General features: G+C 35.7%; 2 protein-coding genes and 1 long non-coding RNA gene across 4 annotated transcripts in view; all 3 read left to right on the forward strand.

Annotated features, from left to right (window-relative positions):
- Nucleotides 1-3,144: 3,144 nt before the first annotated feature.
- Nucleotides 3,145-5,814, forward strand: LOC142400624 (uncharacterized). 2 transcript variants are annotated; one of them, XR_012772949.1, is made up of 3 exons: nt 3,145-3,206; nt 5,166-5,289; nt 5,719-5,814. It is a non-coding gene; the product is annotated as an uncharacterized LOC142400624 (long non-coding RNA). The 2 variants fall into 2 exon arrangements; XR_012772948.1 differs by lacking the exon at nt 3,145-3,206 and adding an exon at nt 4,736-4,825.
- A 6,018-nt stretch (nt 5,815-11,832) lies between these two features.
- LOC142399983 (E3 ubiquitin-protein ligase rnf213-alpha-like) lies at nt 11,833-13,773 on the forward strand. Its single transcript, XM_075484544.1, has 8 exons — nt 11,833-12,026; nt 12,115-12,307; nt 12,467-12,522; nt 12,646-12,805; nt 13,137-13,265; nt 13,373-13,471; nt 13,556-13,678; nt 13,750-13,773. Exons 1-8 carry the CDS (start codon nt 11,848-11,850, stop codon nt 13,771-13,773), a joined length of 963 nt encoding a protein of 320 aa, XP_075340659.1. The 5' UTR covers nt 11,833-11,847.
- A 792-nt stretch (nt 13,774-14,565) lies between these two features.
- The window catches only part of LOC142399984 (E3 ubiquitin-protein ligase rnf213-alpha-like), a 48,073-nt gene continuing 41,295 nt past the window's right edge, over nt 14,566-21,343 (forward strand). The window contains exons 1-7 of the mRNA XM_075484545.1: nt 14,566-14,751; nt 15,544-15,717; nt 16,293-16,445; nt 17,636-18,255; nt 19,281-19,440; nt 19,516-19,733; nt 20,793-20,930. Of these exons, the coding sequence (XP_075340660.1) occupies nt 14,628-14,751; nt 15,544-15,717; nt 16,293-16,445; nt 17,636-18,255; nt 19,281-19,440; nt 19,516-19,733; nt 20,793-20,930 (1,587 nt within the window). The 5' untranslated portion in view covers nt 14,566-14,627. The remainder of the gene's footprint in view (nt 14,752-15,543; nt 15,718-16,292; nt 16,446-17,635; nt 18,256-19,280; nt 19,441-19,515; nt 19,734-20,792; nt 20,931-21,343) is intronic.

Genomic DNA, 21,343 nt, shown 5'->3' on the forward strand with positions numbered 1-21,343 from the left:
TGTCTTTGTGGCAAATCAACCGCTGTTTCAAGGCATTTATAGACGCTTCAAAAATTAATCACTCTAGTCATTAACTAAGGTATACTTTCAACAATCTTAATTTCTTTGGTTTTTATGTCATAGTTTGATAAAAGTGACAAGTGTGAAAGACGGTGGGGTGATGAAAAATGTCTTACTTCCTTTTATATTATGAGGAAATAGTTAGCTTTACGAAACCCTGCCATAACGTAGCATATAATGCAGTGTTGAGTAAAAAATCTTGAGTACAAACTGTTGAGTTGTGGAGGTCTTATGATTAGTTCCCAAAGGTTATTTAAAAATCATATTTTCCAACTTTAAGTCACTCATTCAGTGTGGAAAATGAACAACCAGCCACAACATGCACAAAACACAACATTGTTTGCTAAAGCTTAAAGCTTCCAGTGTGTGGAGCTGAAGATGAACATGTTGGACTGATATTGGACTGTGGTACTGGTTTTATCAGCAGACTTGTTAGTTATTTAGCTCTTGGGCTTTGACATACATATAAATAAACATTCACATCTTTTGTAACAGCAATTTATCAGCCAGACATTAATACTGTACCTTATTCCCTTATTCTAAAGCTTATTGATATTAGGTGTGCAGTGTTTTATGATACAAGTCTAGAATGCTTCTTTTACAGCAGACATTTTGACTTGACACAGCATAAAAAGTACAGGTGTAATAAATTACCTTAAAGACATTCCTTTTTACCGTCCCAGTAAACCTGGATATGAAAAAGCATACATGACATGTCAAAATGTCTGCTGTGAGAAAGATCTATTGAAGTATATTAATGTAGTTTCCGATTACTGACGGAAGTAAGATTCATAGAGACGGTGCTTTTATATAAGTCAATATCGCCACCTTATGGCCACTGCTAATATTTACTGGGTGTGTAGGTCTGATCTGAAACTGGAGATCACAGCAGCATTGTTAGCATTTAAAAAAAAGGTAATAGCTGTTTGCTTTTCTTCAGTTTCCTCTCATTGTTCTACTTATAATAATGATAATTCTAATGATAATTCTGATATTGTATTAGCTTTAGCATCAGCATTATTCTAATTATTATTGTCATCATAAATAGTTTGACGCAGATTTTATAAACATTGTACCTGTAGTATACACTACATCAGACATGTTTTATGATCCAGATCTTCTATGACACCGGTCCCACAGAGCTGCATCAATGAGTTGATTAGTTAAGCTCCAGAAAATGAATTGTGAATGATTTAGGCAAATGTATAACTATTGAAGGAATATGGACTGCACAATTTTTCAAACAAACACATTTTTTAAACATTTTTTTCCACATCACACATGATAGCTCATGGAAAATCTTTTGGTTATTTATTATCCAGTAAATCCTGCAAAACCAGAAACCACACCTTACTGTTAATGAAATTGAAAGTAAAGTCACGCCATTCAGTGGGCTACATAACACTGGCTGTCAGGTTGTTTTTTAGTATCAGCCATGTAAGGAGGAAGAGTAAAGAAGGTAGGCTGTGTGACCATTCATCAAACTTATCCACTATATTTATTCAACAAGTTTGAGTATATATTGAGTGTTCAAGTATTACGTCTGTAATGCCAAATATGATGTTCGGTCTTCTGGAGAGGTATTTCAGTATGACTAAGAACTGCATTTCTTTTAAATGTATCTGTGCATTATAATAGCATTTGCTTTTGATTATCAGTACAGCACCTTTTGAATTTTATTGTTTATTTAAGCATCCTGCACTTGCTTTTAATTCAAACATTAAAAAAAGTAATAAAGGAAGAAGGAAGTAGGTAGATATTTTTGAAAGACGGTGTGACGATGAAACATGTCTTACTCACAGAGGTGTCATCCTTTTATATCATTAGGAAGTAAATAGCTTTACCAAACCCTGCCATAACGTGGCTTATATTGCAGTGTTGAGTACAAACTGTTGAGTTGTGCAGGTTTTATAATTAGTTCCTAAAGATTTTGAAAAATCCTATTTTCCAACTTTAAGTCACAGTATCAGTGTGAAAAATGAACAACCAGCCACAACATGCACAAAACACAACATTGTTTGCTAAAGCTTAAAACTTCCAGTGTGTGGAGCTGAAGATGAGCGTGTTGGACTGATATTGGACTGTGGTACTGGTTTTATCAGCAGACTTGTTAGTTATTTAGCTCTTGGGCTTTGACATACATATAAATAAACATTCACATCTTTTGTAACAGCAATTTATCAGCCAGACATTAATACTGTACCTTATTCCCTTATTCTAAAGCTTATTGATATTAGGTCTGCAGTGTTTTATGATACAAGTCTAGAATGCTTCTTTTACAGCAGACATTTTGACTTGACACAGCATAAAAAGTACAGGTGTTATAAATGACCTTAAAGACATTCCTTTTTACTGTCCCAGTAAACCTGGACATGAAAAAAAGCATACATGACATGTCAAAATGTCTGCTGTGAGAAAGATCTATTGAAGTATATTAATGTAGTTTCCGATTACTGACGGAAGTAAGATTCATAGAGACGGTGTTTTTGTATAAGTCAATTTTGCCACCCTATGGCCACTGCTAATATTTACTGGGTGTGTAGGTCTGACCTGAAACTGGAGATCATATCAGCATTGTTAGCATTTAAAAAAAAGGTAATAGCTGTTTGCTTTTCTTCAGTTTCCTCTCATTGTTCTACTTATAATAATGATAATTCTAATGATAATTCTGATATTGTATTAGCTTTAGCATCAGCATTATTCTAATTATTATTGTCATCATAAATAGTTTGACGCAGATTTTATAAACATTGTACCTGTAGTATACACTACATCAGACATGTTTTATGATCCAAATCTTCTATGACACCGGTCCCACAGAGCTGCATCAATGAGTTGATTAGTTAAGCTCCAGAAAATGAATTGTGAATGATTTAGGCAAATGTATAACTATTGAAGGAATATGGACTGCACAATGTTTCCTTTTTCAAACAAACACATTTTTTAAACTATTTTTTCCACATCACACATGATAGCTCATGGAAAATATTTTGGTTATTTATTATCCAGTAAATCCTGCAAAACCAGAAACCACACCTTACTGTAAGTGAAATTGAAAGTAAAGTCACGCCATTCATTGAGGTACATAACACTGGCTGTCAGGTTGTTTTTTAGTATCAGCCATGTAAGGAGGAAGAGTAAAGAAGGTAGGCTGTGTGACCATTCATCAAACTTATCCACTATGTTTATTCAACAAGTTTGAGTATATATTGAGTGTTCAAGTATTACGTCTGTAATGCCAAATATGATGTTCGGTCTTCTGGAGAGGTATTTCAGTATGACTAGAACTGCATTTCTTTTAAATGTATCTGTGCATTATAATAGCATTTGCTTTTGATTATCAGTACAGCACCTTTTGAATTTTATTGTTTATTTAAGCATCCTGCACTTGCTTTTAATTCAAACATTAAAAAAAGTAATAAAGGAAGATGGAAGTAGGTAGATATTTTTGAAAGACGGTGTGACGATGAAACATGTCTTACTCACAGAGGTGTCATCCTTTTATATCATTAGGAAGTAAATAGCTTTATGAAACCCTGCCATAACGTGGCATATAATGCAGTGTCTTGAGTACAAACTGTTGAGTTGTGCAGGTTTTATAATTAGTTCCTAAAGATTTTGAAAAAGCCTATTTTCCAACTTTAAGTCACAGTATCAGTGTGAAAAATGAACAACCAGCCACAACATGCACAAAACACAACATTGTTTGCTAAAGCTTAAAGCTTCCAGTGTGTGGAGCTGAAGATGAGCGTGTTGGACTGATATTGGACTGTGGTACTGGTTTTATCAGCAGACTTATTAGTTATTTAGCTCTTGGGCTTTGACATACATATAAATAAACATTCACATCTTTTGTAACAGCAATTCATCAGCCAAACATTACTACTGTACCATATTTCCTTATTCTAAAGATGATTTCTATTAGGTGTGCAGTGTTTTATGATACAAGTCTAGAATGCTTCTTTTACAGCAGACATTTTGACTTGACACAGCATAAAAAGTACAGGTGTAATAAATGACCTTAAAGACATTCCTTTTTACCGTCCCAGTAAACCTGGACATGAAAAAAGCATACATGACATGTCAAAATGTCTGCTGTGAGAAAGATCTATTGAAATACATTAATGTAGTTTCTAATTACTGATGGAAGTAAGATTCATAGAGACGGTGTTTTTATATAAGTCAATATCGCCACCTTATGGCCACTGCTAATATTTACTGGGTGTGTAGGTCTGATCTGAAACTGGAGATCACAGCAGCATTGTTGGCATATAAAAAAGGTAATAGCTGTTTGCTTTTCTTCAGTTTCCTCTCATTGTTCTACTTATAATAATGATAATTCTGATATTGTATTAGAATCAGCATTATCATAATTATTATTGTTATAATATGTAGTTTGATACAGATTTTATAAACATTGTACCTGTAGTATACACTACATCAGACATGTTTTATGATCCAGATCTTCTATGAATTATTACTATTATACTATTATTAAATTATTAACTATTGTAGGAATAGGGAGTTCACAATGTTTCCTATTTCAAACAAACACATTTTTAAAACTATTTTTTCCACATCACACATGATAGCTAATAGAAAATCTTTGGGTTATTTATTATCCAGTAAATCCTGTAAAACAATGAGCCACACCCCTTACTGTAAATGAAATTGAAAGTAAAATCATACCATTCAGTGTGCTATATAACACTGGCTGTCAGGTTGTTTTTTAGTATCAGCCATGTAAGGAGGAAGAGTATAGAAGGTAGGTTGAGTGTTCAAGTGTTACGTCTGTAATGACAAATATGATGTTCGGTCTTCTGGAGAGGTATTCCAGTATGACTAAGAACTGCATTTCTTTTAAATGTATCTGTGCATTATAATAGCATTTGCTTTTGATTATCAGTACAGCACCTTTTGAATTTTATTGTTTATTTAAGCATCCTGCACTTGCTTTTAATTTAAACATTAAAATACTAATAAAGGAAGCAAGAAGTAGGTAGGTATTTCTTTCAAAGGATTTGTAAGGCTTCAGTACTTGTGAAAATGATGACCAAAATGTACTTATTTTTTTAAGCAATTATGAACTCTGTTTATGAATTCAGGTTGTCTGGCTAAACAGGGACATAATGTTTTGCCCTGAGTGTGGAAATCAGGTGGAAGCGTCATATAAATTCTGCCATGAGTGTGGCTTCAAGTTACATGTTCTGAGTCAACCGAGAGTCCAAGGTAAGTTTTTAGAAAACTCTTTGTAGTTTAGCAGGTAGCTTGTATATTTTAGTCTTGTTATTTAAGTGCACATCTATAGATCAGTGTTTTTATTAATGAAAAGGGAGTGCTAAATAACCTCTTATATTGATAATATGTACTTTTTATCTCAACTCTTTTAAAAGGGCTCATGTACAACAATAACACAATACAGCTGGTGGATGTTTAAACAGAATAAGAAATGATATATCTCAGCGATAACTGATGGTTTTCTGCAGCAAAAGTAATTTTTTTTTTTTTTTGTCAAGATTAAGCCACTTTTGGCTATACGGTGTCTGTGAGCAATCTAAATGTCTTGATGTTGTAATTTTTCTGTCCTATTTTTCAATTACAGATAAGATTAAAACTAAATATGTAACTAAAATATTACATTTGTTTATTGTTTTATAGATGGTGCCACATCAGCACCTCAGTCCTCAGTCACAAAGGTAAAGAAAGAAACAGAGGAGCAACACGTTGAAAATGAACAAGAAAACACACATCAAATAAAGGTGAAAATGCTCAGAATCAGTTATTTATATAATTTCATGGCTCAATGAAAATGCAACAATCCTTAGATTTACTCAAAGTTCCTCAAAACAAATAATTCTTGTTTTCTTTCCCAAACTCATAAAAAGGGCAAGCAGTTTCTACAGGCCAATGAGTTTCTACCTGCATGATGAATAGTTTATTCATTAAGCCATTGTTCAAAACCTTTATGTTGTGCTAGTTATGAATTACAAAGAACACGCTGGCACAGCCTTATACCTTAATAGATATCAATATTTACCGCTCAACAAAGCAAAGTGAATTAGGTTTACAGCGAAAAACTTTGCATTCAAGAAATATCCATGAATTTGAACATTATTTTCTGTTCTTTTCTTTTCTTTTGTTTTCAGGGACAACCGGCTGGTGATGACTCAGAGCAAACCAGTGATGGCTTTACATCAAAGGAACCATCAGATGGCGCTACCAACTCAGCTTCAGTGGGAACCAAAACCACAGCCTCATCACTCAACCGGATTCCATCAGATGGAAAATTAGTTGCTACCCCTCAGCTCATAGGGACTTGTACAGAGGACAACAGGCCATCCTCTACAGCCTCTACTGAGCCTAATCCTGCATCAAACCCACCTGCCTCTGCAACACAGCCCTCACCTACACCTGCCAGTACAAAACAGACAGAGCAACAAACAAAAGGTCCATCTGATTTAGGTTGTGCGGACCACCCAAAAGTACTGCAGATTCCTGATGACAAGCAAAGAGACATTGCATCTGGGTCTGAGTCCATTTCCTCTGCACCTGAATCATCTGAACAACAACCTCGAGAATGCTACCCAGCAAATCAGCCTGCCTCTGAAAGTAAATTGATTTTTTTGTCAGGATTAAGCCACTTTTGGCTATACGGTGTCTGTGAGCAATCTAAATGTCTTGATGTTGTAATCTTACTGTCCTATTTTTCTCTTACAGATAAGATTTAAAGTAAATATGTAACTAAAATATTACATGTGTTTATTGTTTTATAGATGGTGCCACATCAGCACCTCAGTCCTCAGTCACAAAGGTAAAGAAAGAAAAGGAGGAGCAAGACGTTGAAAATGAACAAGAAAACACACATCAAATAAAGGTGAAAATGCTCAGAATCAGTTATTTGTATAATTTCATGGCTCAATGAAAATGCATCAATCCTTAGATTTACTCAAAGTCCCTCAAAACAAATAATTCTTGTTTTCTTTCCCAAACTCATAAAAAGGGCAAGCAGTTTCTACAGGCCAATGAGTTTCTACCTGCATGATGAATAGTTTATTCTAAGGCATTGTTCAAAACCTTTATGTTACGCTTTTATGAATGACAAAGAACACGCTGGCACAGCTTTATACCTTAATAGATATTAATACTTACCGCTCAACAAAGTAAGGTGAATAAGGTTTACAGGGAAACTTTGCATTCAAGAAATATTCATGAATTTGAACATAATTTTATTTGTTTTCTTTTGTTTTCAGGGGCAACTGGCTGGTGATGACTCAGAGCAAACCAGTGATGGCATTACATCAAAGGAACCATCAGATGGCGCTACCAACTCGGCTTCAGTGGGAACCAAAACCACAGCCTCATCCCTCAACCGGATTCCATCAGATGGAAAATTAGTTGCTACCCCTCAGCTCATAGGGACTTGTACAGAGGACAACAGGCCATCCTCTACAGCCTCTACTGAGCCTAATCCTGCATCAAACCCATCTGCCTCTGCAACACAGCCCTCACCTACACCTGCCAGTATAAAACAGACAGAGCAACAAACAAAAGGTCCATCTGATTTGGGTTGTGCGACCCCCCCAAAAGTACTGCAGATTCCTGATGACAAGCAAAGAGACATTGCATCTGGGTCTGAGTCCATTTCCTCTGCACCTGAATCATCTGAACAACAACCTCGAGAATGCAACTCAGCCAATCAGCCTGCCTCTGAACAAGATAAAGATCAAATAACATCTCAAGAGACACAGAGTGTCTCTGAGAAGCCAGAAAATAAAGGGACTCACATTAAGTCTGATGTACATACATCCAGTGAACAAGCTGGCAGGAAAGAAAGCCAAGCAGCTCAAGATGATAGTTACCCGGATGATGGCTCCTCTGTGGATCCATGTCCAGTAACAAACAAAACAAACAAATTCCCTGAGGTGATTATCCATCCAATTTATAGAAATTTAATCATTTGGATACTAATAATTGTACAAAGATGAATATTATATCAGGATTTTATTTAATTTAGTTTATATGTTCATTGTAAAATACACGTGGTAATATAATATCAAGGCTTCACTTTTCAACCTTTTGTTGCTTTGTTCAAAGGCTGCTGATGCTCAGTCAGATAAGAAAACACGGACTCAACTGCCAGAAGAACAGGAACAGCAACCACACATCCAGAAAGGTTTAAATGTCTCTGTGACGCCCCCTCCCTTCTACTATCGCAGTCATGAAGGAATGGCTCGTCCAGTGGCAGCAAATATCTCTGAAGGTCCCACTCAATTACCAACGTAAGTATCGGACAATTAGATGTTTCGTATTTTATTAATTTAATTAAAATTTTCTTCAATTTGATTTGTTGATGTTTGGCAAATAATTTAAAGTTATAAAAACAAATCTTTTGAAATGACTTTTATATTTCTTCTCCTAAGCTACTGAAATTGTGCCTAAAATACTATAGTAAAGTAGCCTGGCTGACGCGTCCACAATCTCGATGAGATGGTGGTCTGGGATAGCCTAGAAATCTAGACGCCCCTAGCGGCCGCAAAATGAATTTGCTCCGGGGCTACAGCTTTTTGCTGTACGGGTCTGATTGCTAGGCTAGGTCTGGGAACTAGGTTTGCATTTTCTCGTATTTCAGGCGTGGTTTATGAATGCCTAGAGCCGTTTATTGGGCGCTACGAATGTCTATCAAATGGCGTCTGGTTCTTCCCATGCTGCGCGCGATTCATAGCCAATTGTATCACTTATACCAGATGACGTATGTAGAGTGACAGAAATTCGACGAGGAAGAAGAAGAAAAAAAAAGTCAAATAAAAGTAAACTTGCGCTCTGAGCTACTTAAAACACTTTCTAAGGCTGCATCGAACGGTAACATTGTGTCCACTGCCATGTTGGATTAACACTCTACAAGCTTTGGTGTTGCGCATAGACGTCGTCATCGTCTTGCTGCCCCCCCTTCTGTGATTGGTTCCCTAACTCAGGCAAAAATAAGGGCGGTGGTTTCCAGGCTGACAGAGCCGTACATAGAGATCTCTATATACGGCTCTGCAGGCTGACTTTGCAGTGAGAAGAAATGAAATCGCGTGCAAAGCAGCATGGGAATTCCCAGGCTAATAGTAAAGTGTATTTTATGTGAAACAGAAAAAAACAAAGGTAATATGTTTCTTCTTGATTTTTCATTTTTAGTTCACCAAACAGTGAATGGGTGCATGTGTACTTTCATGCTGTCACTTCCATCGATCCCCCCATGGATCCAAAGAGAGACAGGATTTTATTAATGTCTGAAAAGCTGTTTGGATCCTGGGAAAACACGACTGTTGAAATGAACTTTTCCCGGTATGGCATCTTTTGAAACTGTTGTTTGCCGTGATTAAATATAAAATATCAGATTTTAAAATTATTTATAAAATTAAACAATTGACTCAGACTGTGAAGTTGTGTATTCTTTTTAATGTATTAGTCATTATTATTATCATTATTAGACAGTATTAGCCAAGTCTTTGCTTGCCCCAACTCTAATGAGTTTTTGTCTTTGACAGAAATCTCGGGGAGAAGAGATATCTTGTAGAAGGAAGAGTTTTTATTCCCAAGAGCATAATTCAGGAGAGCATTCCATACAAGTACTTAATATGCAAAGGGGGTGGAAATGGCCATAAATATGTGTTTGAGGACATCTACCAGAGAGAAAAAAACGTATATTCCAACAGGTGCCTGTTAATCAAAAAGGAGTTTTTGAGTCATGAAGGTATACTGAATTTACTTATTCACACTTGTGCCCAACTGTTTTTATTTGTGTTAACAGACAAGTGCCTGAATTCATATTGTATCAGCCAACTATTATCTTAATATATATATATTAAAAACAAATATATATATATAAATCTATGTATATATAGTCCTGTCAAGTTAATTCTGGACAATACTAAAAGAGAACATTACATTATGAAGTCTAGCTGCAGACCTTAAACAGTAAGAGATGGGCAATGCTAGAAAGTGTGGTAGAGATACTCAGATGGGCTCTCTGGGCACAGACCATGTTTCTGTTTTTCTTCATCAGCTGTGCAATGATGTATGCTTGTTAATATGCATTATAAAAACTCTTATGCTGAATAATCTGAATGATGATATTTTATACAAAATGTACTGTACTAGACTTTGAGACTTAAGATTTCAAGTGACTGACCATTTATGGTAAAGAACTTGATCTGGTAAAAGTTCACTGTTCTTAAAGTAAGCTCTCAAGGAATGCAAACAGGAATAATAATTGTTTCTTATGTTGTCTTAAAAGAGGACTGATTGTAAAGATTAAATGTATAACAAACTCCAGTAAAAGCATGCAGTGTAGTACACGATCTCTGTTAATTTCATGCTCTTTGAATTTCAAGGAGCATGGCACCAGTATGATGATGTCATCCATCTGGAGCTTAAGCGCACCTGGTTTGGGGGATCTTTGAGGAAACATGTGATAACTGGAAGAGACCTAGCTGGCAAAGAAATGCTAAAGATAATCTTTGATCTTCTTACAACATGGAATGAACAAAATGTGAACAACTTCTTTTTCCAACTGCAACAGTTCTTTCATGAATACAGCTGTCCTTTACTTCATGATGGTAGAAAGAGACGTTGGGAGTTGGAATATGGTAAAAATGAGGTAAATGTCAATGCCAGGTGTTTTATACAACAATTCATATTCACATTTGCAATGGTGACCTAAAATCTGTTGCATATTGAATTGATAAATGTTATTTTCCACCAAGCTTTTTTATTGCAGAGAACTAACAAGATTGCAATAATCCTCTTTCCAGGTGGAAAAACTACTCAAAGGTTTTCTGGATGAATTTATTCATTCTAATACCAACAACCATCAGACGGGGAAAATGCTCTTACCCCCCCTGCATTTGGGAGTTGTGGGTTTGCTTGTCTACAACAAATATCTGAAGGACCACCCGACCAATCAGCTATCTCGTCTATGTGAACTTATTTGCCTGCCAAGAAAGACACAACATCAATTCCACTCTTACTGGCAACACTTTGCAGACCCCTTGACAGATAAAAAAAGGTGAGTTTTTGCTTAAGTTTTATAAAAAAAATAATAATGAAAATTAAGATTGAATAATGATACATTCATGCTGTTTTTACCAGATAATAAGGCTCATTCTCTCCAGATAATGGGTTGACATATTTTGTTTGTTGGCCCAAGTAAAGTTGGCGGAGTTGAATAAATTCTTATCTTTGACCACATACACCACTGTCTGTGCTCATGGGCAGATAATTACTAAACTCAGTGCAAAAATCAGTATTACACATACATGCCTTGACTTAATGTTATAGTCTTAATAGCAATAATGAATGATGACAAGAGATCTGAGGGATTGTGTGTTATATAATAAAGTTAGCTGGCAGCTTTCTTCTGTCAGTGCTGCCCACCTTCTCATGCTCATTCACTTTGCTGAACAGTGACTCAGAATTAGCTCTTTCACAGGCAACCACAACATTTATTCTACAAGTTTAATAGGCTAAAAAAAGATGCCATGGGTATCCAGCAATGGTCACTGGGAACGCACGGCAAAAATACAAAAAAGACAGACATTCATCAACTCTCCAAACATGCCTGATTGTCAGTTTGGTGTATAAAGTGCCTTAAACATGAACAAACAGAGTAAACAGCACACTTATAGGGACACATCACCCAAAATGCTGAATGCTGCTGATGAGTGCTGCGCTATGTTACACAATTTTACAAAATTAAGAAATATTCAAAGTATTTTTTTTTTTAGTGTTGCAGATGCAGTTGAGATGCTTTGCTATAATGCCAGACAACACACTGAGAAGTGGGTCTTGGCCATCCCTTTGATTCATCTTCTTAGAGGACAAAGCAAGCCATTTGAGCCAGTTCCTCCTGACATGAATCCAAAGTGTCATGACTGGATAGAAGTGGGAAGAAGCAAAGGAACACATTTCAACAGAGATCCTCGGTGTGAAATGTTTTTATTCCATGAACATAATCTGAAATTAGGTTGTATATGTCTGGTTACCATTATCATCTCTGACGTTTTTTTAAAGGATTCACATCAAGACCATGAAAGAACATGCATACCTTATGGACATTGATCGTCTTCTTTTGTTCTCTTGGATGTCTTTGCTTCCTGTGGATGATGCAATGAGCTTCATATCCAGCATGGGAGTTGAGCTCCTTGACATCCTTAAATATTTGCAGATCAGCATTAAAGCTGACATGACTCACTCCACCTACATGGTATGTATCATCACATCAGCAATAATATTCTTATGATATCCGAATAGCAAATCATTTAATGGAAAGAATGTGACAAAGGAAAAATGTAATAAATCTATAAGGAACTGTTCCCTTGGTTTTATAAAAGTTTAAGTATGGCTTCTGTCATTCTGACAACAGGCTTTGAAAGATTTAGCATCTAATCTCATCAGAAGGGAAAGCAATCGCAAGAAAAGGTGAGAGAAAAAAAAGCAGAACTTCTTCTCACTGTCTTCAGGTGTCTACAGGTCCATACATTTTTGTGTTGATATCGATTGCACACTTTATGCACGATAATCTAAATCCTAGTTTTCTCATAGTTTTGATGACGAATACGGAGAGCACTGCCTTAAATCTGCAGTAAGGCTTCATGGTTCTATCTGCTGTTACATAAAAACGCCAGACCGCTGTGATGTTCCTCTTCAGTTTCTCGATCTGGTGTGTCTGATCGCACAGGCATACGGCCACACTGATTCCCAGGTTAGACTTGCCATCACTCTGTTAAACCTGCTGCATGTTTATGGCCATTTGCACAGCTATGATCAAGACTTTTAAATGCATCCACTCATATGCAAGAACTTTATTTTCTTAAAATTGTGAAAATATATCCTTTGTAAATAATGAAACATGGGGATAATTACTCAGTTCATAGTTTTTTTTGTATCTTCCTAATAATTGTACGCAAGTACATGCACACCTCTTATTCATGTAAAAAATGGAAAAAGCACTATTTGAAATGTGTATTTTAAAGAAAACGGCTATTTAAAAAAGTTAAGACATCTTAACTTTAACTTTACAACCGTTTTAATAGACAAGAGAGAGAATTCTTGAAGAGTCAATTGGTGAGACATTGGGAACGATTGAGGAATGGAGAAAAAGTACCTTCAAAAACAAACTCCTTAATGACTGGGGTCAGCTTTCAGTCTCGGATGAAATTAGGGTAAGTGGGAATAAATGACAGTAATAAAATGCTACTTTTTCTTTGAATGGAGGTAATTTTCCTTTGTGTGCAGTACTCCTCTATTAAAATCCATGCCTCTGTTGTAGGTATGGAAGAAGTTGCTCTCTGTATCCTTCAGTCATGATGGACTCACTTCATCCTGGAGTAACAAGTTCATGAACGATTTTGAAGGAAAACTAAAACGGGTAAAGCTGGTTTTATAATTGCATTTTTGGATTTTCAGTTGTTTACTTAAGGCACAAAACTCAATATGTGTCCTTGTGTACCAGGAAAAGCCAACTGATCAAATTGGATTATTCTGTAAGATGGTTGAAGAACTGAGTGAAGAAAGTCCACTGTTATGCAGCACAATGGAGAAATGTGCTGTGGAGGCAGTAGCAGGTATTTGCCAGGTACGACTTCAGCAAAAGTTAAAAGCAGTTGATTAATGTTTAGTAATATCAAGTGTTGTGGTTGTTCTTAGGAATCCAAATTTGTGTTCTTTTAACCTTCTCATGCTATTCCCCAATTCCAACAATTGTACAATAAATGACAAAATTGGGTGAAACATCTTAATATCCAAATTTTGAGGACAGCTGTATTCATTTCAGTTGTTTATTTGGCTGACATCAAAATGTTTCTTAACTGTTTTGGTATAAAGCCTTCATCAGACCAATCTTAACATAAGGTCAAACATCCAAAAAATACAAAGTTCACAAACATTATACAGTGTCAGCATCAGTTAATTAGTCACAAATGTCTAGTTGAGTATAGAAACCCCTTACAACTGCACAGCTCATTTGTATTAGATCAAATGCAAATATAAAAATCTATAAAAAAAAAAAAACTAAAACAGAGGTCATCATGAAGGGCATTTGGTATCATAGTGTTAAGTGTATCTATCATATATAATGTATAAAAAGGTCTCCTCTGGCTGATGTTGTAACCCTTTCAGTTCCACAAAACCTCAGTGAGGAGGGTGAACCAGACATGTTAAAATCCACCCATATGATCTCACATTGGTGGATTTCAAATACCTAACTGGAACTTTCTTCCCCTTATGAGGATGATTTAATGATTTAGTATTTGTTGTATTGTTACGAGGGGCATTTTTTTGTACATTATATTTTTGATAGGAGAGCACCTAAGAAATATTTCTCAGTACTCCTTCCTAACATAGAAGGACAAGAAAAGCATTCATTTAAAATGTACCTCAGTGTATTCCTGATGGTGGTGACCCTTGGATTATGTAATTGTTTTATTCTATAATATTTTTCCTGTTATTTCACTGTTTAGAATAAATATGCTGTAACAGTGTCAGCTCTGTTGGAAAAACATGATATCACAAAGTTTGGAAAGCTGATGTCAGTTGTTGTGCTGAAGTCATGGCCCACGGATGCCAATGGACGTTATGTTGAAGGGGAAGAGCTGACATTTCAGCACCTTTTAAACTGGCCCATGGCAAAAACTGTCTTCAAAATGTCAGGTAAATGTAACAAATATTACAAGAACGACTGAGCAGTTGATTTATAAATAAACATGAATATTTTTGGGACCTTGATGAATATATGGGGTGGCTCTGGCTCAGTTGAGTGGGCGTCTTCCACTGGATGGTGGTTCGAACCCTAGCTTGTCAAAGTGTCCTTGGTAAGCGACTGAATCGCACATTGCCCCCTATATGTTCATTGGTGTGGGATTGTAGTGAGAAAGCACTGTGTAACTGTATATAAAATGCATATATATATATATATATATATATATATATGATAAAAAGCCAGTGTGATGGTCTGTGTGAATGAAAAACACCCGTAACATGTAAAGTGCTTTGTAGAACCTAGACCAGGTTTAAAATGTACTAAATAAAGGCCCTAAAGGCAAATGTCATTGACCATTTGATGTCTATGTATGATGATCTTTTAAATCTAAAGGATACGTAAACTTTTATTCTAAATACTGTGGGAACACAAATCTCTTAATAGTCACATTGCAGGGATGAAGAAATGTTTGGGGAGCAAAAAGCAAGTAGGCTAATCTTTCCTTATCCTTTATGCTCACATAATAATTCTTATAAATTTTTTCTAACACTTTCCTTGATAAGAGTTTGTGAGTGAGCAGTGTTATTAATGTTATGGAAACATAATTGTGTGTGAAAGGGAGAAAATCATGGTAGATAGTGAAGACCGGCTTGCAGTGCATTGTTTTGGTTTTACCTTTGTGATAAACTGTCATTCATCTCTGCATCTACTGAACTCTAAGATGTTTTTTCACTGTTTTCTAGGTGAAAGAGGAAGACTGTTTGACAGATGGTCAGATGAGGCCCAACTCAGAATTACTTTGGCAACTACAGCATTCAAGTCTGTCTCACAAAAGTTTCTCAGTGGAGAAATTCAAATGAAGACGTTAAGCGTTATTCTCCAGAGAGAACAACAGTTTCTTGATTTGCTGAAAATAGGTGAATGGAAACTATTTCTTTCTTTTTGCTTCTCACCACCTTGCTATTGTAAAATGAATGTTTCTTGAACTTATTTATGTTTTTAAATCCTATTCAAGTCATTTTGGCTTCCATCTCCACCTCCCCCCTATTCTCTCTAAGAGGACTTTATGGCTTGGCAAATAACACTCTTGGAAGTTAGATTTGCTGTGGAAATTTTCGTCTCAGTCGTATTTCGTTGCAGGAGATGTCTCCTCTAAAAATATCAGAGGACATTCCTGTGAGTCAAATTTAGAGGGATGAAAATATGAATTTGGACTGAACAAGCTTGGAGAAAATATGTCTTGGAGTTCTTTGTAATTGGTTGGATTGGTTTCAACCTAACAAAAGAGTGGTTTCAACCTGACTTGTTATTAAGAAACTGCACTTGTGACCCCTTGTAAATTTCAAATGTATTGTATTAAATAATTTAAAAGAAAAAACACACAGATTGGAGAAACATTATGTATTTGTAGAAAGGATGGAGAATGCTCAAAGAATCAGTGATTGCAATTCTCCTTCTACATTTGTGTTCATTTAAGTGTATGTTGTTTTAGATGACCTCTGTGATGACGGTCGTTGCAAAGATGAGAAAAACATGAGAAAATTACTGAAACAAAGGCAAGAAGCAGCAGAAGCAGTCCGCACCGAGAAAGAAATGGTCATGGGTCTCCTGCAATTCTGCCAGAAGCTTACAGAACATGTCAAAGGTATGTAGTCTTTGTATACTGAGAACAATTAACTTAAAGGTTAAAAAAAAACATAGGTACTTTACAGTCAAATATATAACGAAAAATGCTTCACCATACAAATGATTAAGATGTATACTCATGCTGAGCTGTGTACAGTTCTGAGCAGTGAACGTATATTGCATGTATATAGCCACTTTAAAAGCTTGATCAGCTCAATCTTAAGGAAAAGTGGACGGGAGAGAGATTTATTAATAAAGTACTCGATAATATATATACACATAAATATATATATATATATAGCTGAGACCCAGACAGGGAAACTGAGGACACTCAGAGTAATGATCAGATCTAAACACTGAAACCATGGACGCAAACTAAGAACATAGAACCAAAAGATTAAACGATAACACCAAGGAAATACAAGAAAACCAGAATTTGGTTTATGATTAATATTCAAAATTAAGATGCTTCATGAGTGTAATAAGATTTCACATAAACACATATGACAATTACTGTTGCAGATGATTCCCGAGGGAAAAAAGGAAAAGTCAAGTGAAGACATAAAATGAATCACACCGTCTTTTATTCATGTTTGAATATCCAAGTGAGGGATAACCTTGTAGAATGTAAACTAGTGTAGTAAAATTTACACTATGAAAGAAGACGTGTCATGGATGCAAAATCACCCAATTTCTTGGGTGATCTACTGAAAGAAGGGTGGACCTCTCCACAACACTGAAGGTCACATCTTGCAAAAACATCAAATTCTGGGTTTAATACACACAGTGTGTGTGTATGTTCACATGTGTAGATAATATATATGTATATATATATATATATATATATATAAGTGTAATGAATTACTAATGAAAAATCTGTTTTTCAACATCAGCTTGTGAAAAAGTAAATTGCACATATGTTAAAGCTACATAGTTACATATTTGACTGTGATGGGTGACAACTCCCTCATATCTTCATGGGGTTGGCTTCAGGTTAACTATTAACATCCTGATATTGAATTTCTCTCAAATAACGTCTCCGTAACTAATAGGGAGTCCTTAATTGCAAAGTATATGGACATCTTACAGACTGTTTTTTGTTTACTGGGTTGGATCCTGATGTTTTGTGATTAGGACAGAAAGGGGGTAATGCCATAGGTATATGCCTACAATTAATTGTATTGATAGTAATTTCTATTTAACCCACAGTTGACTTCCAGGGGTTGGACGAAAAGCTTCAACAGAACATTGAGACAATGAATCTGAATGAATTCAAGGAAGTTTCTACACTTGGTGAGCAAACCTCTGTGACAACCAGGAAGGTCACTTTCTTCGGCCTTAATGATACAATCTATGAAATGGCTTCAGAGATACATGGCATCAAAGACAGCTCCATCTTCAAAATGTGCTGGACGAACCAAGTGGAGGAGCTGTCAAAGGACCAATCTGATGAGGATGACACTGACCACAATGAAGGAAATGAAGACATCTACACTCTTGACCTGATCTACAGCAAAATATTCCAGAGATGCTACAGCAAATACAAAGGGCTTTATGACAGTCTGAAGAATGGGGAGCTTTCACTGGGTGAAGTAGACAGCATCTTTGAGGGCTATAAAGGAAGGAAAGAAGACATGCAGAAAGAGTTAGACATCATGTGCACAACTAACCCATCTGATAACAGAAACTGGATCAAGGAAACAGTTAAACAGATTACTCAGTATCAGGAGCTTGATTTAGCTGTCGAGTCTTCCCAAATCATCATGGACATCAGGAAAGCAATATGCCCTGAAGCAGACTTTGGAGTTCTGGAGAAACTGCTACAAATGGTACGTATCCTCAATACTTATACAATGTAGAAGCAGAAATATTTCTATAAAGGCCATTAAAAAAAAAACTGACATTAACAAGAGATTATCTCTCATTTTTATGTATAAAGTAGAATATGTAGAGGTGTTTGGCTGCAAAAAAATGGATCCAAGATGCACATCATATATTATATACTGAAGGAAGATATTGGAAAAACTTGCATTGTATATATTTTAATTTTCTGCTTTCTGATACTGAGTAAAAGCATTTTTATAAAATGAGCGGAACATGTTTAAATGGAAATACTTGATTTTTTACACATGAGCATGTGCATTAAACATACTTGAAGAAATTACATATTTCTATGTACTTGAACCTAAATGCAATACAGTTTGCGCCCATCACCAGACATGAAGCCCCACAAGCCTTTAATGTAACTGTTAGATTATTATACTGAAAGCCCACCTTTAATGCTCTCCTCCTTAGAGTGATGGTTTTACATTGGTCACATTAAAACTTACAAATTGGCACTGTACGGCAAAATTGTTGCTCTTTCTTTGAGTTTGAAATAAAAAGAGAGAAAAGACACGAAAACAAACTTGCTCAGTACATTTTGAGCAAGAGAGCCAACCTTTTGTTACTCTTCTCATAGAAAGAAGGGTGAATGTTCGTAGACAACCAACCAAGCGGCTGCTTCATTTCTCTTGGTTTGAGAGAAATAAGAAGGTTCCACCATTAGGCATATGATTAAAAATGACTCACCTCTTACATTGTATGTCTTTTTGTGACCAATTCTATCTTTCAGCTGTCCTGTGTTGTTTCCCTGTGCATGCAGGCATTGCAGGCCAGTCATGGGTAGCAAACGGCATTTTATACATGAATGAAATTGAATGAATATGTCAGTGACTTTTGTATCATACAGCAAAAAAGTTGTATTTAACAAGTTTGAAATACTTAACATTGTAATCCTGTAATATGACTGTAGTGATAGTGTTTCAATTAGTCAATAATCAATGATTTCACTCTAAAAATGTTTATTTTTCAGAATGAAGCCAACTTTAAGACCAACAACCTGAACTGCATAGATTACGACTTCATCAATGCAAAAGATGTTCTAAAAGACATTACAAATGAGCGCAAGGACTGTCTTCAAGTTCTCAGTCAAAGCACATTGTTTGTTGAGTGGATTAAGAAAGAACTTGAGGGTACAGTACATACCATTTGCTGACAAAAATTGAACACAATATCTATTCACAGCTAAACTAAACTTACAATTGCAGATATCAATGAGCTTAAAGTTTTTGTTGACCTGGCATCCATCTCTGCTGGAGAGAATGACATGGATGTGGATCGAGTGGCCTGTTTTCATGATGCTGTCCTGGGTTACTCATCTATGCTGTACGGGCTGAAGCAAGACTCGGATTTTCAGAGGTTCAAGGACTTATTGCCAACATTGTGGAAGGCACTTGAAAATGACAGAGAATTGCCCAAAAAATTGGTAAGGCTACATCTTTCATATGGCATTGTGCTGCTACTGTTGCTGCCACAGCTAGGTAGTAAGCAGTTTTCAGAACGTGTCCAGATTATATTATTGTTAAGAATTATTTCAATACACCAGTTCAGTTCACCAAGTCCATACAGTCAATCAATTAGTCAAGCTACGCATATGGGATCACAACTAAGATTGATATTGTATTGCACTAAATTGTACATTAGATAGTCCCAACATTGTTTCAGTTTTTGAGAAACTGAAGTGACAAATCCATTTATATGTCAAATACAGTCTGAAAAATGCTGACACAAACATTTGACTTGCACGGAATCATCAATCTCAGCCTCCTCAATAATATTCTCATGGTATTCTTATAATCAGTATGATGTCTGTCGGCTAACATTTGTATATGTGTAGTAAAAAATGAACAGCACAGAGTGCTGTATAATATGTACTAAACAAAGACGAAAAGATCTTCACTCCATCGGTACGTGCACTAAACTTAAGCTGGAGAATGTTTGCTTGTACATTGCTCACACAACATTCAGTCAAAGTTACAAGTTTTGTAGGTTAGCTCCAAAACGGAGTAGTTCTGATATTAAAGCATAAGTTTCTTATATTTCACCTTACTGTAGGCTAGTATATTCATGCAATATATTGCATGATTATATAATTATAATTAAATATCTAATTTCTGCCAATAGATTACAATTAATATCTGTACAGATAGAAATAAAAAGCCCACCATTTGCCCTGTGTACAAATGGTGGGCTAGCTTTGTTTAAGACAGATTAAGGTTAACAGTATTTACTTGATATGCAAGCAAACAGTTAAGTAAGTAAGACATCAGTAGGTATTAAGAAATGTTATTACTTTAATTCTGAAACTATTGAATGAATAGACAAACTGTGGAAGAACAGTGAAGCCTGTACTTTTAAAGGTTATCCATGTGTGTTCATTATCACTGGAACCTATAATTAAGGGTATTTCCCATCAATTCGTTAATGATTATATTTTGTGTACAAAACTTCCAGAATAACAAAAATGTTTGTTGTCTCATTTCAGCGGGATACAGCACGTCAACTGGAATGGTTAAAAACTGTAAGGGAAAGCCATGGATCTGTTGAATTTTCATCTCTGTCCCTGGCGACATCCATTAACGAAAGGGGAATGTATACCATCAAGGCCCAAAACCAAAAACGGGTACACTAAATGTATTTTACTTAATATGTTAAGCAAGATGAAGATCCAAATGCAGGGCACAGGAAGTAGGCATGGCAAAAGCAACCTTTAATTAAAACTAAAATGTAGTTTTAGTTGTATAAAATGTATAATGGGAATGTATAAAAAACACAGAAGGGAGGCAAATCAAAGAGTGGAAGTCAACAACTAAGGCAATAGGCAGGATACCAAACTGAAGCATTACTTTGGATATACAGTGCACAGTGAAAATGAGTACACCCCTGTTGAAAAGTAACATTTTGAACAATATTTTAATACACACACAAGTTATTCCCAAAACGTGCATAGAGTAAGTTTAACACAACATCTGTTCAGCTTACAACAGAAAAGAAAGGTCAATATTATAACTTAAATGACATATTTGTCCATTTTTG

The sequence above is a fragment of the Odontesthes bonariensis genome, chromosome 15 (assembly GCF_027942865.1).
Source record: "Odontesthes bonariensis isolate fOdoBon6 chromosome 15, fOdoBon6.hap1, whole genome shotgun sequence".
Classification (NCBI taxonomy): Eukaryota; Metazoa; Chordata; class Actinopteri; order Atheriniformes; family Atherinopsidae; genus Odontesthes; species Odontesthes bonariensis.